Source organism: Habropoda laboriosa, unplaced genomic scaffold (genome assembly GCF_001263275.1).
Source record: "Habropoda laboriosa isolate 0110345459 unplaced genomic scaffold, ASM126327v1 scaffold718, whole genome shotgun sequence".
Lineage (NCBI taxonomy): Eukaryota > Metazoa > Arthropoda > Insecta > Hymenoptera > Apidae > Habropoda > Habropoda laboriosa.
In genome coordinates this window covers 281,368-292,868 of record NW_017100942.1, presented here as the reverse complement: position 1 = coordinate 292,868, position 11,501 = coordinate 281,368, and the positions used below count along the sequence as shown (strand labels likewise).

General features: G+C 39.8%; 1 protein-coding gene across 1 annotated transcript in view; it reads right to left on the bottom strand.

Moving 5' to 3' along the window:
* The window catches only part of LOC108577658 (ras-related and estrogen-regulated growth inhibitor-like), a 104,984-nt gene that overhangs the window by 15,706 nt on the left and 77,777 nt on the right, over positions 1 to 11,501 (bottom strand). The window contains exon 4 of the mRNA XM_017940839.1: positions 5,037 to 5,218. Coding sequence (XP_017796328.1) covers positions 5,037 to 5,218 — 182 coding nt within the window. The remainder of the gene's footprint in view (positions 1 to 5,036; positions 5,219 to 11,501) is intronic.

Genomic DNA, 11,501 nt, shown 5'->3' with positions numbered 1-11,501 from the left:
AATATATTATTAATTTTTTAATAAATTTTTATTCGATGACTGTAATATTTGTTTAGCATACCTTAGCAACGTTACAAAATGACAGAGCATAATATTCAAACAATTTTTGCAACTTTCATTGACGATAAACATTTCGTAAAACATCCTTGAAAGTCTTCAATGGAATTTTAAAACAGGAATTTCCAAGATCTTTCAGAATATTTTTCAAATCAAGCGAAAAGAAATTCTTTCACATTTTTTGCACATGGTTTTGCAAGAAGTAATTTCATCCATTTCATTAAGAAAATTGCAACGAATCGAGCTAATCTGTTTTGATCATGATTTCCCAAAAATGAACATTTTCAAATTTCACGTATCTTCCCTTCAAAAATCATAGAAAACCATACACGTTCCTTGTGAGCAGACAAAATAATTGACATGGCAATAATTTTTTTTTACAAATTTTACTCTGTCAATCACGTCTTCGCCATGGCAGTGCCTAAATTAGTCGTCACATCTTTCCTTTCGACTCCCCTTCAAAAATTATTTCCAAAAATTTATTCTCTAACTTTTACTCTGTCCAAAAATCCGTATGCGCTACGATTATGGCAACGACAATCACGTCTCTGGCATAGCAGACATGGTTTTGCAAGAAGTAATTTCATCCATTTCATTAAGAAAATTGCAACGAATCGAGCTAATCTGTTTTGATCATGATTTCCCAAAAATGAACATTTTCAAATTTCACGTATCTTCCCTTCAAAAATCATAGAAAACCATACACGTTCCTTGTGAGCAGACAAAATAATTGACATGGCAATAATTTTTTTTTACAAATTTTACTCTGTCAATCACGTCTTCGCCATGGCAGTGCCTAAATTAGTCGTCACATCTTTCCTTTCGACTCCCCTTCGAAAATTATTTCCAAAAATTTATTCTCTAACTTTTACTCTGTCTAAAAATCCGTATGCGCTACGATTATGGCAACGACAATCACGTCTCTGGCATAGCACCACCTAAATCGATAACGGACCTCTCTCTCTCTCTCTCCAACTTCCCTTAAAAGGATATTTCGAAAAAAATTTTCTCTGAATCTCACTCTACCCAAAAAGCCATACTCCGCGATCATGGCATCGATAATCACGTCTCCGTGATGGGAGCGCCTAAATCGGTCGACACACGCCTCTAGTCGTCCAAGTCGGCCAGCCGCGAGCGTCTGTCGGTGGCGCGAGCGAGCGCGTAAACAGATCGCTGTCAGAGCGAAGATCGCGTGAACGGTTTCTAGGTGAGCGAGCCAGTACCGCGACCACTACCGGGTGTCGTGCTCGAAACAGTCTCTGGTGTCGGAGTGCGGTCGGTGTGGCGCCTCGTTTCGCGTTTCACGCCACACCAGTCACCGATCCAACAACGCGACGAGGATCGCGCGCTAGAGAGGCGCGATGAGAGAGCAGGTGACAGGGGGGGAAAAAAGGAAGAAAGGAAAGAAAAGGGAAAAAAAAGAAACAGGGACGCCAAGCGGTAGCTACGAATCGCGTGGCGCACGCGAAATCTCGCCTCGTCTAGGAAACGTTTCGCGAAGATCCTGTTACCGGACACGGAGTGTGCGCGCGCGCGAAAACACGTAGCCGATACACCGGGAAAGTGAACTGCAGGATTAATAGGCCGAACACGCACATGTAGAAGAAAGTCGTGGATCGCGATCGATAGGATTTACGAGATAAAAGGAAAAATCAGAAGTGTTAGAAGAAATGTGGTGGATTTGTACGATGGTAGATTGAAAAGCTTGCAGACTAAGTTGTAATATGAGCCACTTAGAAGACAAAATGATTAAGTACACTTTTGCAAATGTGTACAATTTTAGTATCGAAGCATGCGCTTGATGATTAACTTTTTATAAATAAACAAAATTTAATACATTTAATTTGACGGAGGTAGACATCTTGTCTTCTCAGTGGATCATACGAAAGACTGTCGCTAGGTGCTTGTAATTTTTAATATACAGGGTGGGCCACCTAATTATCTTCAAAAATATGCAATCATGTATAATTTCAGTCGTTTTTTTTCTCTGGTTTAATACCTGATGATAAAGGACCTCGCTGCAAAAATCATTCAAGGTCTTTACCTTCTTTAGGCTTTTGACGTTTCACCGATTTTACGACCTCGCTATATTTCTTCCACCGACTATACCTTAGCTTCGATTCATTCCTATACGAAAAACGAAAAATGTCAATTCAACCCTTAGTGTTACCTCGTCAATCAGTACCGATAGTTAATGCTTTAATTTGTGACCTCCCTATATTTCTTCCACCGACTATACCTTAGCTTTGATTCAGTCCTAATCGAAAAACAAGAAACATCGTTAATAAGTAACGTTATTAAATGCATCAATTCACGACCTCGCTATATTTCTTCCACCGACTATACCTTAGCTTTGATTCAGTCCTAATCGAAAAACAAAAAAACATCGTTAATAAGTAACGTTATTAAATGCATTAATTCACGACCTCGCTATATTTCTTCCACCGACTATACCTTAGCTTCGATTCAGTCCTAATCGAAAAACAAAAAGCATCGTCAATAAGTAACGTTATTAAATGCATCAATTCACGACCTCCCTATATTTCTTCCACCGACTATACCTTAGTTTCGATTCAGTCCTAATCGAAAAACAAAAAACATCGTCAATAAGTAACGTTATTAAATGCATCAATTCACGACCTCGCTATATTTCTTCCACCGACTATACCTTAGCTTCGATTCAGTCCTAATCGAAAAACAAAAAGCATCGTCAATAAGTAACGTTATTAAATGCATCAATTCACGACCTCGCTATATTTCTTCCACCGACTATACCTTAGCTTCTCTTCAGTCCTAATCGAAAAACAAAAAACATCGTTAATAAGTAACGTTATTAAATGCATCAATTCACGACCTCCCTATATTTTTTCCACCGACTATACCTTAGCTTCTCTTCAGTCCTAATCGAAAAACAAAAAACATCGTTAATAAGTAACGTTATTAAATGCATCAATTCACGACCTCCCTATATTTTTTCCACCGACTATACCTTAGCTTCTCTTCAGTCCTAATCGAAAAACGTCGCAATTAACCCTATCACTGCATGAATCAGTACCGCTATTTAACGCATCAATTCACGATCTCTCTATATTTCCTTCACCGACTATACCTTAGCTTCTCTTCAGTCTTAATCGAAAAACGAAAAATGTCGCAAACAACCCTGAGCATAACTGCATAAATCAGTACCGTTACTTAACGCATTAATTCACGACCTCTATATTTCTTTCACCGACTATACACTTCATGCATCCCTGACTAACTTCTCAATTCCTTATCATCTCACTGTTCCGTCGATACCACTTGTCTATACGCTCGAACGTGTAAACTTTGACGTCTGACCGATTTTACTACCTCCCTACATTTCTTCCATCGACTATACACGTAAGTACACATACGCAGCCCAGTATAAAATCGCCAGAGGCGTCGAGCGTGAAATCAGCGAGATTCGGGACTGTCCCAAGCGATTCCAGTTGCCGGCCAATGATATCGCGATTCTTTCCCGTCCCGTGAACAAGGACCAGCAATTAGATGACAATCAAACCGGGGGAAAAGTGTGTCGAAGATGGTAAAGGGGAGGGACGAGAAACGGGTCAGTCAGAGACCGCTGCTGCACCGTCTCGTCCATCGGTGTGTTTGTTATGTTTAACGGTTTCGTAATGAAGCGATTGACGCGGGCCGGACCGCGTCGAGAATCGTTCGACCGGTCGATTAGTCGGGACGATCTCGATCGAAGCATGTCTCTCTCCGATCCCCCGTCCGTTCCAACGTTTGTTTTGCATCGCTGTTGCTGACCGCGTGGAAAATGCGAACGGTCATGCCTTCGACATCAGATCGCTGTCTCTATAAACGCGACTAGCGCGAATCGCGATGACTGAACAGATTGCATGCCTGATTATCGTTTTATTTTATTCTTGTCGTTTTTTTTTTTGTTTTTTAAAGATGGATAGGTGAGTTTCGAGCATTGTCCCGTCGATTGATTTCCAGTTGGATATGGAGGTTAGTGTGTTTGTATGCAACAGACGTGATTGGTTGCAGCGAAGAGTAGGCATTCGACGGTTGGTTTTATAGTGTTGCGTGATGGAGTGGTGAGTAGTGATTTATGGCGGAGGTAAGTTTTTCAGTCGAATCGAGGATGAGAGAAGGAACAGGGGAATTGTCTTTATCTATCGATGTTAACGATTGTCGTAATTAAGTGGTACCGTGTTTCATTACAATTTGAGTGATTTGATTATTTTCGAGCGATTTTAGCGATTAATTGGTTCGTTCGTAATTTAATTAATTATTGGAAAGTTTGTTTTTGTGTGATATGAAATGTGAGATTTTTCAGGGGAGAATGAAAACTCTTTGTTAAATTAAAATAAATTCTGTCTTTGGAGTTTTTAACATTAAATTATTAAGAATTGTATGAATTTCAAGTTGACCCTTTAACCTGTAACAACGTGTCAGACTCGTGGCAGAGATTTTGGTCAATATGTGAAAAAAATAGTTATGTCGGTAAGAAAAATTAATTGTAATCCTATCTTTTCCTTCAATTCGTCATACTGAAGATTACTAAATGTAATTAATCTGTAAGAAATTAGCTTTCGTTACCTGATACAGTACTAAAACAGTAAATGGCTGACGCTTAGATGCATAATCAGAAAAGAAATCACAGGTTAAGGGGTTAATACGAAGAAATGGATTGATTTAATATTTTAGTAATACTTTAGTAATACTCGGTTTAGTAATACTCTTTATCAACATGAAGTATTTGCAATGGAAAAATTGCACAGTATTTAGCAACCGTTCGAATAAATTAAACTTTTTAGAAAAATGTTCGTAATCCATTCCTTATGGAAATTTTTCAGAAAATCCAGTTTCTCTGTACGACAGACATTATTTACCGCTCCATATTTCACGTTATTAACCTCCCGGTCGATTCTGACCTTTAATTCGCTTGGCTGCTAATCTCCATGCATATAGCCTGATCAGACACTCACCGAGCATGATCCAGATCTCTCTTGTTGCCGAGCAACAGGGCGGTGAAGTAGGATGGTAGACGTAAGTCAGCCAGTTGCTTCAGCAATCCGCGGGCTTCCTGAAAGCTTCGTTTGCACGTTACGCTGTAAACGACCACGAAAGCCTCGCCCCATCGTATGTGGGAGTAGAGGCAACCATTTTCCTGGAACAATGAGAAAATCGAACGGTTCCGTTAAAAGGTGCGAAACTTTAATTAATTTCAATTAATTTTCAATCACTAAGTTTCAATTTAGCAATTTTCAATCGTCAATTTCCAATTTTCAATCGTTACCTTTCAATTTGACAATTTTCAATCACTAATTTCCAATTCAACAATTATCAATTAATTTTCAATCACTAAGTTTCAATTTAGCAATTTTCAATCGTCAATTTCCAATTTTCAATCGTTACCTTTCAATTTGACAATTTTCAATCACTAATTTCCAATTCAACAATTATCAATTAATTTTCAATCACTAAGTTTCAATTTAGCAATTTTCAATCGTCAATTTCCAATTTTCAATCGTTACCTTTCAATTTGACAATTTTCAATCACTAATTTCCAATTCAACAATTATCAATTAATTTTCAATCACTAATTTTCAATTTAGCAATTTTCAATCGCCAATTTCCAATTTTCAATCGTTACCTTTCAATTTGACAATTTTCAATCACTAATTTCCAATTCAACAATTATCAATTAATTTTCAATCACTAATTTTCAATTTAGCAATTTTCAATCGCCAATTTCCAATTTTCAATCGTTACCTTTCAATTTGACAATTTTCAATCACTAATTTCCAATTCAACAATTATCAATCAATTTTCAATCATTAATTTTCAATTTAACAATTTTCAATCCTTAATTTTCAATTCGACAATTTTCAATCATTAATTTTCAGTTCAACAATTTTCAATTAATTTTACGTTTACAGAAGATTAACGATTCAATACAATTTTCTCTGTCTCTCAATTTTCGCGTTGCCAGAGAGAGAGAGTGATAACAGAAAATTGCTACTGATAGATAAAAATTATCAAAATATTCTCAGGTGTGCACTTCATCAGTGACTATTATTAACGTACTAGATCAGAAATGAACCCATTAAGATTTTATACAATACGAACGAAGTGTACAGTAATTTTTAAAAATTGAATCATTCGTCAAATTTCAACTGCATCCAAAAAGGCCGAGCGACCAACTGAATCATCTTCGCCACCATCGAACACGCCGAACATCAACCTCCGCCACCGCACCGCGTCGATCGAATCGGAACCTCCAAACCACCGTGAAAGAAGCAACCACGTATCCCAAGAAAATCGCTCGACTTTCTCAATTTCGCCGGCGCAACACCTAGAAACTTTAGAAAGTTCGGAAAAAATGTCCGATAATTGCGTCGACTTTTCTCGTCCGCGCGCGGTGCCTTACGTAAGTCGCGGGCGAAGCAGCGCGTGTAACTTCCACTTTTCCCTCCACCTCTGAAATCGTGAAACTCAGAAATTTTGCGATTTCACTCTCCGACTCGGGCATCGTTATGTTTCGCCGAACAACTCCGCCAAAAATACAAGAGAAAATAAAACGAAACCTACGAATTTTCCTCCTCCTCCTCGCTCCTACCGGTCGCCGCGATTTTTCCAACGTTGGGCGCCGCTTAATTAACACGTTAATCAACATTCCTGAACGAGCCGCTGGAAAGTTTCCGATCTAGATCTTCGATGGTCGCGCTCGCGCCGTTTCACTTTGCTCCGAACCCACCCCCCTTCCTTGCATACAGCGCGCACACTCCGGGAATGATAATCGTGCGCGGATTCGGCGGCGATTAAACGCCGGCAAATTGGCTGGTTGCGCGATAATTGAAATAGAAACGGACTAGAACCGGTACACACCACCACGTCACCGGCGTTCTATTTCCGAGGCACGCTCGAGAGACTCACCTCTGACCTTCCCGACGATCCCCGTCGATCCTCCAAACACTTCCCGAGACCTGATCGTCTCTAGCCTTAAAGAAGCTGCTTTCTTTTCGATTGTTTCCACCGTTTCGAGAATCGTCCCGAATCTACACGATAGAAATGGACTTTCTTCCTTTCCCCTCCACCACTCACGTGTGCCTCGTTTTGAATTCCCACTTTGATACAGGTTAGGGTGAAATTAGGTGGAACTAATGGTGATTTGTGGTAAGTTCGCGACGTTAGATACGATCGATATCGATCGAGGGGTATATATCAGTTAATTGAGAGAATGATAGAGAGTGTCGTGTTAATTGGATATGCGAATAGGAAGGCGCTCTTTCATTGGTTAGGTGGATTTATGAGTAACGGTCGTTGTTGGTGCGAACGACTGCTTGTCAATTTGGCTGAATCTAGTATTGAGAGAAACAGGTGGAAGTGATTCGTTCACACCTCTGAAGCTGTTTAATTGTGTATACAAATTTTAGGGTAATACTGGAGGTAGTTAATTAGGTTGGGTGGGTAATTAGGTGGTCTGTTTTCAGTGTTCGTGGAACCTTGTGCAGATTGTAACTGGTTTACGTGATTCAGAAATGGTGTACAAATTGTGTCACAACTGTCGGGATGAACTACAATATTTCTAATGCCACAGAATGCAGAAAATAGGAATTAAGCGAGTTATCGAACTTCCAAAAATACAAACTAAGGCGGTATTCTGGTCTAGAATGCAATTTTCTTCGTGATTTTTTTTCAAAGAAACCGTAAGACTTTTTCACATAAATTTTGGCACGCGTATTTACTAACGTTTCAAATACACAGCCAATTTTTTGAAAGCAAAAATACTAAAAATTACACGAGCTGTGTTCGTCTTAACGAAGACAAAAAAAACGTGTCTTGCTGGTATGCATTAATCTGACACAAAAAAATAGAAACTTTGGCATGAAAAGAAATAAAAGGAAAAATAGCATCTTGATTAGCATGAATTTGGCTATCCTGGCAACCTCGAACAACCACAAAATCTCAATAATTAAACAAAACCCGGCACTTTGAACTTTGAGTATTTGATTGTTAATAAACACTACAATTCTCACCTGACACACCTTTCCAGCAACCAAAAGCAGCACTCTAATCCCTCCTAATCTCCATCTCACCCCAATTTCCAATCGATCGAACAAACCGAGAAACCCGTCGATAATCCCCGCAGCCTGAACCCGTGTTCGACCTTACAACATGGAAAACAGTGGAAGGCGAGCCATTTCGCCTTGTTCTAATTGCTAATGCACCGATCACGACGAAAAGAGCGAGGCCATCCGAGAGGCAACGGTGGTGGCACACGGCAGCGAGAAGCGTTTCAGGTTTAACGACCCGCGGAAGCTGTCGATTCTCGTGGCCGTTCCAATGCTTTCCCATTGACCTGGCACTGACAGCCAGCCGGTAATTATTACCGTGGAACAGGATCGACGGGATCGTGATCACCGGGGGAGGGAGGAGGAGGAGGAGAGATCGGTGTATAAGAAGGAAGGGTCTAAGCGCATTAGTCTCGCGGGATCGACCAAGGTGATCGTGGCCGTGAACCTTTCGATCTGCTAAATCCTCGATGGCTGGCATCTGCGGTCGCCATAATTGGCGCGATACCGACCAAACGTCGAGGACGTCTGTCAGAGAGGAGGAAGAGGGGATATTTTTTGGCCGATCGAAGGATCAACGTGTGACTTAGGGCTATCTGTGCCTCCTACGGTGATTGATATGGGAAGTTGGAACGGTGGATGGTAACGTGGATCGTTGTGACGACGAAGATGGACCGTAAGGGGAGGATGAGATCTCTTTTTCGGAGATTGGGTTCGACAGGGTTGAAAGTGTCGCGAAGGATAGTTGATTGATGTGCAGTTGTTGTTAAATGTTGGTTAATTCTTTAGTTTATGAGGCTTTATGATCTCGAGGCAGGTTATGTGTGACGAGAGAAGAATTGGGTTGGGTAGGCTTAAATGTTGATTGATGTGTGGTTACTAGACTTAAATGATAGTTAACTACAGTGACTCTTACTAACATTCTGACACTCTTTAGAACAGTATAACTTTTTCTAAACTGGACTTGAATTATTTTGAGAAGTTAGAAGGATTGGTACACTAGGTGACGTGTGTAAAATTTTTTGAAAATATTGCAATCTGTGGGAATCGCGAAGAAAATTGTAAAGGTCACTGAGCTTGTAACGAAAATTTAAAACATACACTACCGGCCAAAAGTTTCGAATCACCTCTCACTTTTCATCAATATTAAAAATCTTCTGCTAAATTTTTTATAGATTTCAAGTTTATCTCAATCCTACATTTATCGATTTATCTCGTATCAATTGATTCGAACGATAAAAAACTCTCAAAGTCGTTGACTTTTTTCTGGAAATTTTTGTGTAAATTGCAATGCTCGGTGATTCCAGGCCGGTAGTGTACGTTTCGTAGATCTATGTCAATTATACACATGCTGAAAATTTCATCGAAATCGGTTGATGGGGAAACAAGCGACAGGCATCGAAAGATGTAGGAATCTGCAGATTTGTTACAATTATAGGCCGAACGTCGTGAAATAGTGCGATTTTCACAATCTTGTCGCCGACAAGATGGCGCACGCCAGAGGCTTCAACTTTCAAAATCACGAGAGTTTACGGTTTGGAAAATTGAAGAATTCGACGGTTCACCGTGAAACACAAATTTCGCGAGACAATTCTAGGATACATCTATATATAACCCTGCAACAACTCAGAAATTGACTTTTACGCATAGGTACTCAATCTTAGAATCCTCCTTTTTCAAACATCTCAATCACACTCGACGCTCCAAGAATTTTCTCACACCTACGACATTTCCATAAGCGCTCGTCGCTACAATGATATATCGAGGGACGGTTTGACACGGGCTATTCCATGATTTACTACCCACTTTCATCCTCAATTATCCAACGTCCATACGTAAATACTTTCTAACCCCTTGCAGAATCCCACCTCGGTTTAAAAAGCATTCAAAAGAAAAATAGTATCTTTCACGCGACATCGCAAATCACCGCAAAATCGTTTCATTTAGCAATTCTATTTCTCAGTAAACACAAAAGAAAGAAAATTGCAACCATCATCGGACAATGCGTTTCGTTTAACTAATTCTCTACTGTTTCTCGGTAAAAATTTAATAATTTTTTTTCTCGGTAAAACTTTAATAACTCTATTTCACAGTCAAAAAAGGAACAAAAATTGCAACCATCATCGGACATCGCAAATTCCCACAAAAGCGTTTCACTTAATAATTCTATTTCTCAGTCAAAGAAGGAACAAAAATTGCAACCATTATCAGACATCGCAAATTCCCACAAAAGAGCGTTTGTTTCATTTAATAATTTTATTTCTCGATAAAGAAAAAAAAGTATCCGTTATTCCACTCTCCGCGAGAAACCTGGAACAAGTGCATCGAAAAATTTCCAATCTTATCACACGAAAATTGACTAGGAAATAACGCAAAAAGATCGGCAGGGAGAAGAGAAGATCTCCGGTGGAAAATTCGATCCGCCGATTAACCAGATTAAACGCGGTTTCCGGCAGATTTGCGTGGCCACGTGGCACGACGTATCAGAGGAGCTCAGGCCTCTGACGAAATTCACCGTGTTAATCTTCGGCCTAGGCTCGGGCACTATCTCGCGAAGCACCGTACATCCGGCGGTACGGAATTTTATAGCCGAAGATAAATATACACTCTGGCCGGTCAGGTATTTACGGCCGTTATTTACGGTCAAATCTGTCGAATTAACATTGCGTGTAACGCGCTCGTAAATAAAGAGCGAGGAAACGCGCGTGAAAGCCCCGGCTCCCTCAATTTTCATACCGCGTCTCTCCATGTTTCAATTTCTTAGCCATCGTCGTGTCGTTAATTCGCCGGCCACGGGTCCTTCTTGGCTATCTTGGATTAACGTGAAACGCGGACGACTGAAACCGGTGATAACCGTGGAACGGAACGACGAGAGAAACGAGTCGAGAGCCGGGGAGTTCTCCATTTGGAGGAAATTTGGAAGATTGTGAGATTGAAGTTTCTTTTTTTTTTTTTTTTGGACGATAGGTATTAATAAAGTAATTTGAAAGGCAAGGGACGCTGCAGAAATAGATTTTTTTTTAATAGTAAATCTTGTGAAATCGAACAGTAAAGAGTGCACAAGGTGGAAGAAAGAAGGTTAAAAAATAAAATTGACACTGAATTCAACAGTAAAAAGGAAAATCAAATTTGCAGGTATAAATTATACAGTTATAATCAGATGAAACTCGAACAATTTCTTTTTAATCTCGTACTAATTAGATACGAAAATATTAGTTACCCTTCAATTCAGGATTCCTATTTTGAATGATAATTAAGCACAGCTTCTTTACTATAACAGAACAATATTTTCCATAAAACATTTCTTCGCTTAACACGTTCGTCGCCACGTCACCCATATCTGGGTGACGGGTGTGCTTCCGCGGGGGCCCCGTT